This window comes from Theobroma cacao, chromosome 5 (genome assembly GCF_000208745.1).
Source record: "Theobroma cacao cultivar B97-61/B2 chromosome 5, Criollo_cocoa_genome_V2, whole genome shotgun sequence".
Taxonomy (NCBI): domain Eukaryota; kingdom Viridiplantae; phylum Streptophyta; class Magnoliopsida; order Malvales; family Malvaceae; genus Theobroma; species Theobroma cacao.
The window spans coordinates 30,875,864-30,894,196 of NC_030854.1; the positions used below are offsets into that span (position 1 = coordinate 30,875,864).

An 18,333-nucleotide genomic window follows, 5' to 3' on the forward strand; every position below is an offset into this window, starting at 1 on the left:
CGGACCTAAAATTAATTTAGGGCTTCGTCGATTAAGAATCGAGTTAATAGGTGACCAATCACACCTAGAAATAAAAGATTGGTGGCGACTCCCATACCTTGCGATTTTAATTTTCGTCCTGCGTCTGGCGGACGGGTTCCCGGACCCGCACGTCACGACAGTGACTAGCATAATAATTTAAAAAATAAAAACAAAATGGACACAAAAGAAACTTTGAATGGTTTACCATCGTCCATTCAGGTCAAAAGGCATTAGGCAAGGTGGCTGGCATAAATAGTGAACTGAGTATCTTGTAGCTTTAGGTAGCGAATGATACGTTGGAGTGAACATTCAATTTACCATAGATGTCCTCTTGATTTCTGGAACCAGTTTGCTTGCATGTCCTACTTAAATTTCACCTTAAAGCTTTTCTATTCTTTTCTGGTACAACCTCAAAGCTATTTCGGAACCCAAATAATCATCTTTAAGAACTTTGATAAAATAACACATCTATAAACGTGATTAAACAATTAACGTAATTAAATCACTTGATCAAGGTATGATACCTTGAAATGTTAAGTGAAAAGAAACGTGTTTGGCACTTTGATCGAGGCAGCTTGTTTGTTATTTTAATTTGTAGGAAACACGAGTCATACATGGTCAAGAGCTTTACATAGTTCAAGAATTATTTTTATATATTAAACTTAATAATGTGTTAAATGAAGTTGTAAAAGAGTATAATAATTAATAATTAATCTATTTTCAAATACACAAGGTGCCAAACACTCTCTCTCTGTGGCCAGACATTGAAAAACTAAAGGTTCATGGAAAAAATAGATGAAGTAATGTGCCCTTGAAAAAAAATAATTGTGAAAGCCAAGGTTTAGAGAATTGATAATGTGAAACACGACTTTCCCTCGGCCCTACTTCTGCCTCCAATTATTTTGTTCCTTACTTTATAGTTTTAACCATGTACTAGAAAACTATATGCAAACTAGATTTCAGATATTGGACTTTCCTTTAAGTCTATGTTGTGTTTAAATTTAAATGTTAAGTGAACTTTTACTTAGGTTTAAATTCATCAACAAGTCTTTCATTCTCTTCCTCTTTTGTGACCAAGGATTCTCTGACTCATGCTTTACTGGATCAGCCTTTGAAGCTACGGAATTTGAATTTTCAATTGGAAACAAACTTCTTGCAGCTAAGTATCTGAGGATAAAAAAAAAAAAAAGACTTAATCTCCTTTCTTGGTGTTTCGCTTATTTGTTTTCTCAGCTTAAAATTAATTTGGAAATGCTGAGAGAGGAAAGAGAGAGCTGAACAGGGCAAGGGCTACCAAAACAGAGTTCAACAGCATGCCAGCATCCACGGTCCACACCTTGAGAGAGAAACTAAATCCCACAACTTATATAATTTTAGGATGTTGTAAACAATTCAAGATTTCACTAATAAATGGTTTTTCATTTTTTTTTCTAATAATTAAAAAAAAGGAAAGAAAATACTAGCAAAACAGAGTAGCAACGCTCCCAGCTCATGATTTTCGAGGGGTTTGTTCATTGATTCAGAACACATTTATAGAGGCCTAAAAAAGCAGCAGAAGAACATTTTTTTTTAGAAGTTCAAATAAAAAAAATGTTGGCACGTTCCAATCAAAGTGGGCTCTGCCATTACACAAGCTGATTGGGGACGAAAGATTGATGTAGCTGGCTTTTGTTTCCTTGAGCTTGCATCTAGTTATGAACCACCAGATTCACTTGTTAAATGGCTGCTAGGAGGCGATAAAAAGCCCATTTATATTGGTTTCGGTAGTCTTGTGAGTTTTCTTCTAAACAAGTCTTCCCATCTTTTGGATATTTATTATAGTGAAAGATTGCAATAGTTTATTTTTCTCGTACAATTTGACTTTTTTTATTGAACTCGTCTCTAAAAGTAGTTTTCGTGCATAAATGTGTTTTTCTCTATTCCATTACCTTATGATTTTATTGATTATTTTAATAATTAGAATTGTTTATATGGTATTAACTATACTCTCTCCAGAGAATTAAGTGCATTTAACTGTTTTTACGTGATTTTACTGTAAAAAAGAATTTACTATTGGCTTCATTAGACCACTCATTCTGTTTCTTCATCATGACCCAGATAACAGTGCAAGCTCTAGAAAAAACTGGACAAAGAGGCATCATTAACAAAGGCTGGGCCGGTCTTGGCAATTGTAATTTTCACGTTCTCTCCTCATATTTCCTTCGTTAGATGTTTAGCGCTTAATTGTCCTTTGTTCACTGTATGGAGTGCATTGCGCTTAATTGTCTTTTGTCCAGTGGCAGAACGAAAGGACTTTGTGTAGTTACTGGACAATTGCCCCCATGACTGGCTATTCTCACGATGTATGGCTGTGGTAAGTTGTAAATGTAAAACTTATAGCTTCTACAGCGGTTGAAATTTATCTGTTCATATTTCATATTTGATGTCATTTTCATGTAAGTGCTAGATATTTATGAGCAATGAGTTTGGTGAATCATGATTTGTACATATATTTTATATGGGGATAGTGTGTTATATGTCTCAAACAATTGTTCTATTTAGAACCTTTAAACAAGTGGATCCATAAGCTCCTTAGCCTCGGAGTTTTTGTTTTGTTAATTTGTTTTTTTTTTAATGTTATTGCATAAAGTGTTATTGTCTTCAATTCCCTATATTCTATTGTCATGGCAACAATAGGAGCGGTGGTAGTTTCATTCGAAGCCTTTTATAAGGAGAAAAGGCCATCATCAAAGTATTTCATTTCATTATATTTGCTTAGTCACTTGCAGAATGCATCATTATTATGCCTTTTTATGTATCCTGAAGTTGAATTATTTAAGGGGTGTTCAGTGGAATATTATGAAACTGGTTTGTAATTGGAATGGTTGTCTCCCTTGTTCCTTTTAATACTATGGGTGTTGAATTGTGTTCCTTCTGATGGATCCCAAATGGATTGCCTGATGACATTACCTCAATAACACTTTTTGTTGGTTTTAACTTTTTTGACTGCTAACTGCTAGATGAGACTTGTTGAGTTCTTCTTTTACTATCTCTCGATAAATTCAACCTGACTTGGACTTTTTCCCACTCAAAAATTCATTTTTCCTATTCATGCTCCCACTCTTCTCAAATCCCTTTACATTTTGTATCTTCCTACCTCTTTTTTCTTTTTATCTCTGCAAATCTCACTTTGCTAAACTTTTGTCATTACTTTATTTTTCTAAAATTTTTAATACTTGTTTTAGTTAACAGAAATTTCTTTTTAATTATTTTTATCCACTCATGTTGGTGGTCTACAATTGGTGAATATTTGATGAAATGGGTCGATGAGATGCTACATTAGCGACACGGTTATCTCCTTATTACTTTTCTCTGTTAAATGTTTGAAGAACTGATTTAATTGAGGGCTTGAACAGTAAAGCTCTATTTTGGCTGTATGGTTCTATTTATTTGTTGATTTGGCCATTATATGTAATTGGAAATGTGATGAACTGTGTCCTTGCATGTTTTCCCCAGGTTCATCATGGTGGAGCTGGAACTACTGCAGCTGGTCTCAAAGCTGCGGTAACCTGCTGTTCCCAAGATTATATTCCTCTGATCATTTCTCCAACTTTTTAAAGCATCTTTACTCTTGTATTCAGTGTCCAACAACCATTGTACCTTTCTTCGGAGACCAGCCTTTCTGGGGCGAGAGAGTGCATTCCAGAGGAGTAGGTCCTGCACCCATTCCTGTTGAGGAGTTCTCACTTGAGAAGCTGGTTGCTGCAATAAAATTTATGCTGGATCCTGAGGTATGATGAATTCCCTACAGAATAAACTTTGAAATCTGCATGAGGTCTTATTATTATGAAATTTCCATTATATTAACCAGTTTTGGTTTAGGCATCAGCTTTATATTTAACTTATAACTTTTTAGTCATTTTTATCTGTAAAAGAACAGCAGCCATGTGGTAAGGTTTCTATCTTGCTTCTTTTGAGGTTTTGGGAGGTTGACCCATTATGTGATGGTTTGGTTGCTTTATTAGGACCTTGAGGTCATGGGATTAAGTTTCAAAAAGAGTCTCTCTACAAAGCCAGGGTTTATGGCTACAGCTTTGTTCTGCCCTGAATAATTTGTGTCTTTTAGCAAAATTACCAGATTGCTTTACACAGAAACCATATTGCCCTGCTTTAATTACTTGCTTTTTGCTTCAATGGAAAACAAAAAAATCAATGTTAGCATACAACAATAAAAATATGTTTGAAGAATTAAACATTTAGAGTGACATAAATCAAGAATGCCTTTATATTGTCATGCTTTAAGTTTTCCCCTGTAATCTACAAGCTCACCTTTAGCTTTAACCAAACACAATATTGTTTTTGTTGTTTGTTTTACCTTATAGCAAAAATAATTACAGAAAGAAAATAGTAAAAATGATGGCAAAATGGAGCAATGATGATATGGTCCAAATCCATGATGATGCAAAATCTGACAACTTTTTCCTTTTCCTTTCCACTAATGAGTGACAAAGCTGTTATTTAACAAATGATAGTGTTCAAATTTTAGGCAAGAAGAGACATTTCCCAACCAGCAAAAGAAAATGGGAAATTTAGAAAAAAAAAAAAAAACAAATTTAATTGGAGCTTAGTGAGAGGACATATGAACATATATGCTTAAGTATTTCACCATGTAAGTGGTTTTGAGAGTAGTACATGGTATTCTAACTTTTTTGAATGTTGTGCTGAAGAAGTTAAACACAAATTGGTTTCATGCAGGTGAAAAGACGTGCTGTGGAGTTAGCAGAGGCGATGGCAGGTGAGGATGGAGTAGCAGGTGCAGTAAATGCCTTCTATAAACAATTTCCTGGCAAAAAGTCCAAGGATGAAAGCAAGGCAGCCCCAACTCCTTCAGGAGTATTTTCTATAAGACGTTGTTTTGGTCGCACATAACGTAATCTTCAAGCTTCTTCTTCAGAAATGTTGTTGTAATTCAGTGAAATGTTGTTGTAATTCGGCACAAATGGAGCTTGGATTTAGCAGTTTGCACTTCCTTTAATGGAGTGAATGATTTCTTTTGTTGCAGAATTGCATTGCATCTTTGGTCTTTCCTTCCTTGGATGATTTGCAAATTACAAGCTTTTTCTGTCATTGCTCTAGACCGGTCAAATGCTTAGCCGGTAGTAACCTCTCGAGGGTGAAAATGCATGCAATGAGGGTATTTACGAATGTGAAAAAGTTTCCTTCCAATCCAAATTTATTTGAATAAGAATGTTATTTTACATGATGATGCTGTGATCTCAGTGAAGTCATATGTAGATAATATGATATGTTTAAGAATATGATTTATTAGTTGACAAAATTTTCGGTTATTCTTTGTACAAAAATATGTTTGATTGTTAAAAAAAATATTAAATTATAATTTTAACTTTACGTAAGTTGTTTAAGGATACAAATTATTTTAAAATATTTTACAAACAACTGTATATAAATAATAATGATTTTTTACTTTTATTATTATAAATTCACGTTAAAATTTTAAAAAGATTGATTTTTAACAAAAAAAGGCAAATAGTAATAGTTTTGATTTTCTTAGTCAAAGCCACCAATGACAAGGAAATAAATTATGAATTTTTTTATTTATGTTATTTTTAGTTTGATATATGAAATTAATATTTGCTCGAGTTTTAGAAGTTGAATTTTTTTCAAATACTATTAACTTTAATATCACATACATTAAAATTTAAAACAATACTATATTTTTAATATCAATTCATATCATATTTAATTATGTGAGATATTTTTATATAAAAATTCTTGATAGCTAATTCAAGAGATTCAAATTACACAAAAACTCATTGCAAATTTACATCAAGAGGTGAAGACTTTAAAAAAGTTAATATCCTCATAATTAGAAATTGTGATAGTTTTTTGAACGTCTTCTATGCAACATGTAACGGTGATAATTGGAACTCATAAGTTACATGCAATAAATGCAACTGAATCAATCATGTCTTTATTCCCTAAGGTAACATTCCAGGGACCCAAAGTGAAGTGTTTCTACTCCAAGAGAATGACCATCATTAATACAATTGTAGGTAATTGGATGCGGCAAAATAGAGATATTTGCTGGCAAGTACCGAACTCTGGAGAAGCTCAAACAGGGAGCCAAATTTGACATCTCTATTCAACAACCATGGACCGTCATATATAAGACTGACAGTTGAAAGTAATGAAATGAAATGAAATAACCTTTTGGGTTCCAAGGACAGCGGCTGCCAACTAGGCAGCTTCATTCTTCACTAGAGCAATTCAATCTGCAATCAAAAGGCATCTCATCAATCGTCAGTCTATAAATTGCAAGTTTTCCATTATGGATGAAATAAAGTAGACAAATGAAGAATTATGAAATTAGAACAGGTACTTAACTACCATCGGATTTCAATTGAAGGAAAATGAGCCTGTCTCATAGGCACCAAAACATGCATATTGCCTTATTCCAGCTTGGGCAACTAATTGGTAACCTCAGTCACTTCAGAATTTCCAGCATTCTATGATCATAAGAAACAACATATTCAAAGGTACAACCAATTAGTTATGCGGTAAAATACACCAAGTTACATTTTGCAATAAAATTCATTATTAAAGAGAAGACATTAAAAGCTTTATGTCTATAGCTTCAAAGGGCAGAATTATAGCAAAGGCAGTCATTTTCATTTTGTAATCATTAGTAGGCTGATGAAAACTAGGAAAACATAGGAAAATCCTTTAAATTGATGCATACCATTTCTTCGAACAGCTGTTTTATAGTAGTTTTAAGGTCGCCTTCCCACCTTCCTTTTTCTTCCTCCTCTGTCAATTGCACTTGCTTCAGTTTTGGTGTGCTTAAATCTCCTTGACAGAAAATCTTCATTTTTGGGCACTCTCTCACAATCATCTTTCCCAAGACTGGGAATTCAAATTTGTGATCCCCTAAGCAAAAGCTTGCTAGACTTGGTAGACAACTTAGTTGCAAATACTTCAATCGGGTGAAAACAATGCCACCTTCCATTTCATCACCCCCACATGCTATGATTTCCTCTATTATCTCACAATCAGTTATGCTCATTCTCTCCAGTAGCACCAAGCTCTTAGCCGTTGAGCATGCTATTAAATTTATGAATCCATGACATCTTGAAACTTCCAGATTGGTTAAATTTTCGAAAGACACCAAAGATGGCACTGAAGTCTTTAATTTGCCACATTCCACCACTTCAAGAATTCTCAGGTTATAGAAAATTGGTATGGGTTGAAACCCTTCCTCCCAGAGATGTGTTAGCTCTGGAAGTTTAGACAACCTCAATTCACTTAACCGAGTGAGTGTCAATGCATGTCTTTGCTCATCACTGAGTTCTTCAGACTGGAATATTTGACAGAAGGAAGCATCACTCAGAACTAGCTTTTCAAGATTTGGTAATGACTGGATGAAGCAATATGGAAGAACAGTTGATTTCTCAGGAATGCACATGAGCTCAAGAACTTTCAGTTTCTTGAAACATTTTGTTGAGAGTACTTGGCTATGCCATGTCCCTTTCACAGTATCGTTCTGCTTCAATCTTAATTCTTCTAAAATAGGGAACGTAATCTGAATGATTAACATGCGTGTTAAACAAAAACCAACAGTTGTAATTGGTTAAATTATAAAAGACAAAGAGTTTTATAAGTTTTGTATTCATACCTCATCGACCCAAAACAACGGCTGTTGATTTGAGATTTTAACCTGACTCTCTGTATGTGTTTCTCCAAAGCAAGGACATTCTGCAGCAAATATCTCTACTTTGTGGCATTCAATCACCTCCATTTTTTTCAATGATGGCCATTCTGTGGCAAGTATCTTAGAGTAAAAACTTTTCAATTTGGGCAATTTTTCAAGACGAAGGTCTGTCACTTGGGGAAATACAAACTTGGCCTCTGTTTCTACCACAATCGATTGAGTAGTTGTTATTGCATGTGATCGATTAGCAATGAGTGCTTGTGGCTCAAATATTTCTCCTAATGAATCACAATTCACAATCTGCAACTTGTTTAGCTCCTCAAGTCTTTCCATCATGTTGAACGGTAAGACACTTAGGAGTGCTTCACAACCTTCGACCCATATATTATTTAGTCTGCAAAACGAATTCACAGTGAGTTGGTCCTGCCATATCCTTCTACAGTCCCTCATAGCTTTGATTGTTAACGTCTTTAGCTCAGGGAAGACCACCTAAGATATTCATTTAATTGGGTTAATAAATGAAATACGAAAGAAAATAACAAATTTTAAGTGTTGAACAGAAAATAAAAAAAACTTAACAAGGTATCATAGTGAAATTAACAGATGAAAGAAAAGTCACAAACAAAAGGAGAATTCGTGCAGAGAAGAATGGTAAAGGAAAAACAAGAGAAGAAACCACCTTTTCATTGAAGAGAGCCGAGCTATTTCCTTGTGCATTCTGATCAATTTGAGGTTCATCCCCAACTTCGTCAATCATAGATTTAGAGATGAATGTCTTCAATACAGGACAGTTTATTAGGTTTAGCGATTTCAAAAAGGGGAATTCATTGTTAGTTTCGTAACAGAATCTTCTGAGTTTGGGAAGGTCTTCGAGCTCTAGGAAAACCAGAGTGGGGAACATGATGTTGCTCATCTTTTCTTCTTCTGTCAATCCTTCCATGATGATTACTTCTTCCATGCTCTTACAATCCAAAATCGAAAGGCTACAGAGTTGTACAAAATGTTTTACCATGAAAGATGGAAATAGATATTTCAAATTGTGACACCCCTTTATCGTAATCCATCCCAAATTCTGAACATGAAAAGAGGATGCTAATTGTTGGATATGCCATATCTTTTGAACGTTAATTGAGGACAGATCCAAATCGTACAATTTGGGACACACAACCTGCAGACATAATTCTCATTAGTATGAAAAAGTTTTCGTTTCTTTAAAAAAATAAAAAAGAACTGAAAACAGTGATTTCAGAGAATGGATATGTTAACGATAAGGCATGATAGTCAACAGTAAGATTAAAAAGCAATAATTGAAAGATAAATATATATATGTACATAAAACCTATAGAGCCTCCCATTCTAAGAATCAAGCTCAAAATTGGTTCAACTTATTCATTTAACTATTATTCTATTATTAAAATAATAAAATTTAATTATATTTGAACATTAAAATTAAATAAAATATATTGTTTCATAAAAAATATTTTAATTGGGTAGGTTCGAGTCAGACTTGAACTTAAAATATATGCCTAAGCCCAAACCTAATTGGAACAAATCCACGAGCCTAGGTGGGTACTTGTAAGAAATGTCTTAAAAATATATGCCTAAGAAATGTCGTAAGGCATTAAAATATTAAAAAAACTTTATGTGATTACAAAAGGAAATAAATATTTTAAAAGAATAGATAAAAGAAATAAGACAAAGGGAGTTAGTACTTGTAGTCATTTCTTTGTACATTAATACCATCAAACTTGACACTATCTCTTTTTTTCTTTTCAGTCACACTTAACACTGTCTAACTCTTTTTTTTTCTGTTACTATGCAATAAAATTGATCAAACTAAAAAAAAAGACATTTAAATATTTGATTCAATGGTAGATATATGCATCTCATATTACTTAAAAGAGCTAAATTTGAATTCATGTATAAGTAGAATTTAAGTGAGGGACATACATTAAAAAAAGAGGAAATAAAATCTTGCAAAAATATAAAAATGAATCTTCGCTAACAAACTGACCTTGCCGCTGAAAAAAGTTGCAGTAATATCCCCTTTTTCACTTCCATCACCACCCGTCTCTTTCTCCTTGTCCCTTGAATATGAAGAAGCAGCAAATGCACTCATTTTTGGACAGTCCACTATCCTAATTTTGCCCATCCCTAGAAATTTAAGAGCTCGACTTCCCGAATAAAAACTTGTCAAGTTGGAACATGACTCAATTTTTATGTAGTTGAGCTTAGGGAACGTGAACTTATCTGTCGTTGCTTCCTCCTCGACTCCGTGTTCCACGATGACTACTTCCATCGAGGGACATTCTTTTACATCTAATCTGAATAATTGCTGGAGGCTCAAAGCCATTGAGGGGGTAAAAATGTACTTCAAGCTGCTACAATTACAAACTTTCAAACTTCCAAGGTTTTTGAAGTCCAAAATTTCTTGAGGGTTTCTATTCCATGTTTCCATCAACTCGGAAAATGTGTCTGAAAGCTCCAAATTCCTTTCGTAATGATATTCATCCTAACAAACCCAATATATTGCAATAGTTATATCTGGTACAACATAAAATTAAGCACAAATACAAATAATAACAATAATCCTTCTTCTTTAGTTATTGAACTAATATCTTTTTAATTTCTAAAACAATGAAAGAAGGCAATATTTCAATCAGAAAAGTAAAATTGAGCAGCAGTTTACAAAATAAATCGTAGCAAGATCGAAGCGTCATGAATTAATTCATACCTTTTCGGTGTACAACTGTTGTATGGTGGTATTAAGGTCACCAGCCCAACGCCCTTTGTTATCGTAACGTGATTCTTTTACTCTCTGTAATTGTGGGGTGCTTAAAACTCCCTGAGAAAAAACCTTCAAGCTAGTACAGCTATTCACAATTAAGTCTTCCAAGGATAGAAATGTGAAGGTGTGATTCCCTCGACAAAAGCTTGCGAGGCTCTGTAAATAATGGAGTTCTAAATATTTCAGCTTGCCGAAAGTGATCTCATTCTCATCTTCTTCGTTTGCAACTATTGCTGTCATCCTCTCGCAGTTTTGTATCGTCATTTTTGTTAGTTGTACCAGACTCTGGATTTTTACAATAATTCAAATTTAATTTTCTAATTCGTGAGAGGATCCCAGCATCAGGCTTTTCACCAACATCTCCTTCACAAAAGACTAGATTTTCGAAGTCACAAAGAGAGAACTTAAGATTTTCAAGATTGTGCAATTTTTGGACCAAAAAAATTGGAAAATTGGAGCCTCCCACCTCAAAAACTTTAATATGGTGAAAGAAGTCAGCGGGAAACTGGGCATCACTTATCATTGCAATGTCATCCATTTTTGATAACCGCAATTCCTCTAATTTGGGAATGACCTAAGAAACCAATCAAATAAGAAAAAGACAGAGTCAATGTTGCTCTAAAAGGCCTTTTAAAAAAAAATGCTGCCCTACAAGGTCAAAAGAAAAAACAAGTTATTCTTAGTCAAGACACACACACACACACATATATATATATATATATATGCATGCATAAAAGATATAGATGAAAGCTACACAAGTTCAGGTTAATGCTCTCCTCAACCCTTTAATTTTTACATTGCTTGGACTAGTTTAATTCTGTTAAAAAGAATTTGAGATTTTCAAACACCTAAAAGTGTTTATCTTTTTTTTTCATACATACCAAGAAGTAGTATGCCTTAGGATGCATAATGACGGTAGAGATAATCATCCTTTAGATGTAATAGATAATCTAAATTTATGAATGTATAGATCTTTCAAATCAAACATTAAAGGATCAAATTGTGCCTTGGGCATTCATTTGAAGAAAGTCAAAAGCACTATCTAATCTTCGTACTTTTCAATTTTGTTTAATTTAATCTCTGTACTTAAAATCGAAGTAATTTAATCTCTTAATTTTATAAATTACATCTAAATAGTACTCTCCCTTTTCTTTTTCTTTGTTATATTTTTAGAAATCCCAAAATCAAGTTTATTTTTCTTAGACACTTAATAGTCTTATTTTTTTTTATATTACAAACTTATTTTTTCATATTAAAAAATATTGAACACCTATATCACAAAAAAAATTTCAAAATTTAATATAAAATAAATCAAAGTCAAAAGTTTTCGTCTTAATCTTCTTGAAAGTCAAGGAGAGACACAGAAAAAGGAAGGGAAGGAGTAAAAGATAAAATCTACTTTTCATAATTTTTTAGGCTTTTTTGTGTCAAAAAGCATTGAAAATCTATATTATAAAAAATTTTAAATTTTAATATAAAATAAATCAAAATCAAAATTTTTTTTTTTAAAAANAATAAGATGATTATTTGTTTCATTAATAGAGCGGAGAGACCATAGCAGTATTTTTAAGAAGGTAGGAATCTGGGAAGGTTTTGTTGGACCAGAAAATATAGAAATGCAACAAAATTGAATTTTAATCACCTTTTTTTAGTCGACATTTTTTTATATAACAAAACCTTAAAAAGTGCAACTATTTAGACTTTTAACTTCACTTTTTTCACATTTAATAGAAACATAAAAAAAATACAATTTTTACTAATGTATGTAATTTCTATGATTATATTTTATTCATAATTCATCTAAAATTTTATATAATAAAGTTATATCTACAAAAATGTTTTAAAAATGCAAGAAAAAGTGTTACTAAAAATATTTTTAGTAACATATTTTTAAAATATACTATCATTAAATCAAATTTGTTATAGTCAGAAATGGAAAAGTGCTTATTTAAAAAAAAGTGTGTTACGAAAATCATAAAACGGAGTGTGATTGATATAAAAAATGTCTAAAAAATTTAAAAAGGCCACTGTCAAAATTCACTTATGTGTATTTTAAATTTTATATTTCAAGAATCAAACTTTTTGCATTATTGGTAGGAAAAAGCGTTTTTCATTACAAATTTAATGTTTTTATAAGTTAAAATTGAAATTAATGACAGAGCTAGACATAAATTCTATTAAAACTGAATTTTTTCATTTAATACATATGCTTCTTAATTTTATTATTATTATTAATTGATGACAAATTAAAAAATTTATTATACTTTAAATTTCAAAATTACGTATTACTGACAGATATCGATATGCCATGCATGTGACCCTGTCCATGTTTCAGTTTTGAAATAGTGAAGGTTCAGAATCATACCTCTTCACCCAAGAAAAGTGGTTGTCCTTTTATGGATTCCCGTCTGTCATGGATACTAAAGCCTTCTGAAGCTATTATCTTTATTAAAGTAGAACAAGCTGTCTCCAATTTTTCAACATCGGCCAGAGTATTGTATGTTGCCCTGGATAGAAACATTTAAGCTCCGTTAGGTTTGCAAGCGCCAGTGAAGACACTCGAGGAAACTTAAACCTAACCGGCTGCTCCAATCCATCCCCTGCGGACACAATCTCCTCCACCCCACAACGACTTATTGATAGATATTCGAGTTGGGGAAGATCTTTGGCTATTGATGCTGGAAATAGATTTTTCAGACTCTCACATCTCCAAACACTTACATCTCGTAGATTTTGAAAGGCAAGACTTCCTTGGGGATCTTTATTCCATACATGCTTCAGTTTTGGTAGATTATAAATACACAATTCCATTAGTTGAGAATCTACAGCATGTGTTTCTTTGATATTTAACCCTCCAACCCCAAGCTCAAACATCTGTTCTAGTGAATCACATCTGTACACTTTAAGGTTTTCTAGACTTTGAAGTACTCCCAACATATTAGATGGGAAAAGAGCCAATAACTCATCACAGCATTCAACATTCATTTCTGCTAATTTGCCAAAGGAACCTGCTAGAAGTTGATCATGAAATATCTTCTTCACATTTCTCAAGTGGCGAAGTGTCATCCTTTTCAAGCTGGGAACTGCAGCCTATATAATTCGTGCCCATGAGTAAAAAGTTACTAGAGTTAATTCATGAAACTAAGGCAAAAGAATAAAGGAGAAGAAGAGAGGGCAGTAAGAGTGAAAGACTAATTCACCTTCTCATTGAAGAGAGCCTGTATACTGGACTCATATTTCCCCTCCATTTTAGTTTCACTAATGAATTCCTTTAATTTAGGGCATTGTTTAATCGACAACACTTTCAGTAAGGGGAACGCAATATTATAATTTCCTGAGCAAAAGTTGAGGAGATTTTGAAGATCCTTTATTACCAGGGAGTTTAATTGAGGGAAGCAAATTACATCTTCCTGTTCTTCTTTTAATTCCCCCGTAAATATTATCTCTCTTAAGCACTTGCAATTTACTATCTCAAACTGTTCAAGGTGTACCAGATTTCTAGCAACAGAGGGTAACAACAGATGTTGTAAGTAATGACAGCCCTCAATGATGATGGTCTTCAAATTCGGAAGGCAAAAACAATAAGTCTCTGAAAGCTGGCTGTGCCATATCCTTTGGGTCTTAATTGAGGACAATCGCAAGCTTGTCAATTGAGGGAACACAATCTGCACACATGTAAAATCCTTTTTCCTTAAAAATCAAGAGAATATATGTGTATATCTTAAAATGTGAAGTCCAAAAAGAACAATTGCTTTATCTAATTCGATGAAAATATATCAAGTGATCACAATTTATTTTTGTTACTTATTATATATTAGATAATAAACATTTGACATTATAACTTTTAAGCATAAGACATTAATTCAATTTGGAGTCCAAGTATTTGTGAAAGTCTTAATTAGAATAGGAAAAAAAAGTTTTGAAGTAAAACATTAGTTACATCACTAAGATATAAACCTAAAGATTACATTTAGTTAATTTATTTACAACAAAAATGTTTTACTTTATTATGTTTATTTTAATAACATTAATACATATTTATTATTATTTATTATATATTTATTGTTATATTGTTTAAATTTAAAAAAAAATTATATATTTTTTGTTATTATTATCATTTAACGAGGCAAAAACTATTATTAATTAATGATAATATTAGTAATACAACAAAATCAAAGAAATTATATTTAACTTATTGATTTTCTTTGTAAAATTTTATGTTTTGATAGGTTCTTCTAAAATTATAATCTTTATTTGTTATTTTTAATTATCCATGACATAAATTATAAGTATGGAGATATCACTGAATTTAATAAAAAAATAACTCAATATGTATTCTTAGTTAGATGTAGAAGTTATTATAACCCATTTGGTTGATACTTTTATTACTTGCTTTTCACTTTTTGAGGAATTTGTATAAATTGAAGGCAAAAAATAAAATTAATATCATAAAAGATTTAAAATTAACAAATAATTAAAATGTAACACCAATAATAACACAGCTGGTTTATAAAGTATATATTTTGTGTATAATCCTCGAACATGTTTTGTGCTTCTGAAAGGAAATAGAAAATAGCAAAAGTGTTAACCAAATAAAATCTAAATTAACTTGTACGTGCTTTTTTCTACTATCATGCTCTTCAAATTGCCCCAGCTAATAATCAAAACTGTGAAAAATAAAATCACTCTCTATGGATGCAAGAGCCAAAGAATCAAAAGCCAGCATCAGAGTTTGATCCTTTTGGTCTTTAGCATTTAGCAATTATGATATGAATAAAAGCAAAAGTTGGAAAATGAAATGGGAAGACGAACAGATATATATATATATATATATATATATATATGTGAAATGTATAATTAAGCCATTAAATGCTCCCTAAATAAATAAATACCTGTTTATTGAAAAGCGGCTTGGTGCTTGTCTTCCCCTGCTCCTGCTGGGATGTGGAACTCATCTTGTCTTCGGAGCTAAAGCTAATGAGCTGTGGTAGATCTTGGAGTGTCATGGACTGTAATTGAGAAAACTGAGTTTTCTCCGTTGCTATATACTGGACTTCCAAACCATTTCGGATGTGAAGTTTCTTTAAATGTGGAAAATCTTCACCATTATTCAACTCAGCAACTACATTCTTGATACCTTCAAGTTCATCTAGATACAAATCTTCTGTCTTCTTCAACAATATTTTCACCCCATGATCCAAGTAAATGCTTGTATCTAACTTGAATCTCAGTGTTCTTGAGCATTTGTACTCAGCGAACCCCTCCCGGGCACCATCACCTATAAAAATCTTGTATCTGTCCAATGTTTCACTGAACAGGCATTCTGGAATTATCTGGGCATTCGGAATATTAACATACAAAGTGGTTAGATGAGACAAATGCTTCAATTCCTCAAGACTAGCATTTCTCCTTTCACTACCAAGTACTACATCTTCCCATTGAGCAAAGCTATCACCCAAATATAATTCTTCTAATTTGGACAAATTGGATAAGATATTTGGTGGGATGATTTTGAGTTTTGTACAATGACTCAAATGTAACAACCTTAACCGAGTCAATTGTGCTATCTCCTTGGGAAGCTCTTTAATATCTGAGTATGCAAGGCTAAGGATTTCCAAATTCTTGAGCTTTCCAATGACGGTTATGTCTTCCAGTGCACATTGATGTAGACGCAACGTGTGAAGGTTTGTTAAGAGATTAATTGACTGAGGTAGGGATGGAAACTGCATTCCAGTCAAATCTAAGACTTTGAGTCTTTCTGTTCGCCTAAAGAAGTTGGCTGGAATTTTCACTGAACCATCATGGTGCATACGGAAAAAGGAAAGATGTGAACACTCCAACTCATCAGGAAGCTCATTGATATTAGGAGAACTTAAAAAAATCACACTGCAATCCTTATCGGGCCACTCTTTTAGCACATCACCATCTCTTAACACAAACATATGGTGGTCCCTTGATGCAATTGATATGCCAACATCCCGAACAACATCATGGATATCAAACCGTTCATCGTTATAACTATCAAGCAACAAACAAGACGCTTTGAACTTACTCACCACTGTCAATACTTTGTCTCTAGATTCTTCTATTGTGTTGACACCATGAAAGAAACCCAAACCCATGATGTAATACAACAAGTATTTAACGAAACCATCATGACCGATTAAACTACAAAGCAAGAAAGTCAACTTAACTTCCTCACTTTCTATATAATCGTAACTCAACTTTATAGCTGAATATACAGCCTCTGTTATCCCTGTGAAGCTTCTTGATGAAGGTCTCTTTAGTTCACGCAAAGCGCTCTTCCATTCAAACAAACGTTTGTTTCTCAAAGCCCTAGCAACTGTTGCGATGGCGATCGGCAGTCCCGCACATTTCTTTGCTACCTCGATAGCTGTAGGCTGCAGATCACAACTTTCAACACAGTCACCAGCCATCTTTTTAAACAGGTCCCAGGCTTCTTCTTCATTTAAAAGGCCAACCGCAAAATTTTTCTGAGTATCCATCCCACTTGATAGAACTTCGAGATCCCTAGACGTTAGCAGTATCTTGCATCCCTCATGTTCATTGCCAAAAGGAATCCCAACTTCCTCGAGATCTAATCTTTCCCAAATATCATCCAAAACAACAAGAATCTTCTTCTCTTTCTGCAATCTTTCTCGTAGTCTAAGTGCCCTTCCAACCATACTCCGTTCCTCAAATTTTAAACGCAATAAGTCTGCAACTTGGTTTTGAATTTTCTCAACATCAAGGGTCTGAGTTACAGTTGCTATAACTACGGAATCAAATAACTTGCCCTCCTTGACTTGTTTGGCAACTTCTTTGACTAGCGTGGTCTTGCCGACGCCACCCATCCCGTATACCCCTATAATGTTGATACTAGCATCTTTCAGTGCCTCCATGATTCCATTGAAAACCATCGTTCTTGACTCGAATGTTTCGAAACCTTTAACACATGCGACCATGATACCTTGTGGAGCTGCACGATACGAAACCTTGTCAAATTTGCCCTGTTTGAGTAGCTCAGCGACAGCCTTCGCCTCCTCTTCGGCTTCCATGCTAAGCTTGTAACGAGTCCAGAAACTAGGACACAAGCCAAGGAAACACTTTTTCTTTGCTTTTTCTTCATCCTGCATTACTTTCTCTACTTCTTCAGAGATCTTCTTGTTGACGGTAGTCAGCCACTTGTCGACATCGTGTTCAATCTCCTCCCCATTTCCCATAGCAGCATCAACCGAATGCTGTACTCTTTCTCTTGTATCATTCAGGCTCTCAACTTGATTCTTGAGGGTCCGGACCTGGTTCTCATGATTGCAAAGGTATTTGACATGGTTTTTGATGGTAGAGATCGTGTACTCTGCAGCCTTAGTGACAATGGAGCTAACGATTTCCATTTCGTTTTCTTTTTTTTTTTTTCTTTTTTTTTCTTTTTCTAAGTTGTGAGAAGCAAACTGAATAAGAAAAAAATGCTATGGGTAAAACAAAAAAAGAAGACAGAGAAAAACAGGGGAGGAAAACCAGAAAAGAAAAGGAATAACAATGGAAGGAGAAGAAAGAAAAGCGTCTTATATAGCAAGCATCATCAAAGCATGAAAAGAAACCAAAAGGCCTAAAATTGGAAGGGTTTTGCGTGGCGTACCTCCTCAAAAGATGAGAAATTTTCCCTTTCTTCACCTTCACTGATGAGATTGAACAAGAGAAGGATTCTTGAAAAGATAAGTTCAGCAATTAATTCTCTCACCTATGAAGGAGCATACTCAGAATTTTTTCTTTATATCTACAAAAAAGAGCAAAGCCAGATAAATTTGACAAAGAC

General features: G+C 33.4%; 2 protein-coding genes across 5 annotated transcripts; one reads left to right on the forward strand and one right to left on the reverse strand.

Moving 5' to 3' along the window:
- Window positions 1,009-5,266, forward strand: LOC108662155 (sterol 3-beta-glucosyltransferase UGT80A2-like). 4 transcript variants are annotated; one of them, XM_018121291.1, is made up of 6 exons: window positions 1,009-1,260; window positions 3,226-3,350; window positions 3,517-3,564; window positions 3,642-3,791; window positions 4,756-4,952; window positions 5,015-5,266. In XM_018121291.1, the coding sequence occupies exons 2-5, from the start codon at window positions 3,327-3,329 to the stop codon at window positions 4,927-4,929; spliced, it is 396 nt and encodes a 131-aa protein (XP_017976780.1). In that variant the 5' UTR covers window positions 1,009-1,260; window positions 3,226-3,326; the 3' UTR covers window positions 4,930-4,952; window positions 5,015-5,266. The 4 variants fall into 4 exon arrangements, with proteins under 4 accessions (XP_017976780.1, XP_017976778.1, XP_017976781.1 ...); XM_018121289.1 differs by having other exon boundaries at window positions 1,010-1,260; window positions 3,226-3,564; XM_018121292.1 differs by lacking the exons at window positions 1,009-1,260; window positions 3,226-3,350 and adding an exon at window positions 2,298-2,374.
- Window positions 6,429-18,333, reverse strand: LOC18599402. The gene is given in 12 exon segments (XM_018121293.1): window positions 6,429-6,527; window positions 6,761-7,600; window positions 7,694-8,218; window positions 8,409-8,897; window positions 9,744-10,241; window positions 10,464-10,803; window positions 10,805-11,091; window positions 12,883-12,995; window positions 12,998-13,607; window positions 13,718-14,182; window positions 15,410-17,968; window positions 18,157-18,333. Coding segments are annotated over 11 exon segments (6,708 nt in total). The 5' UTR covers window positions 17,912-17,968; window positions 18,157-18,333; the 3' UTR covers window positions 6,429-6,488.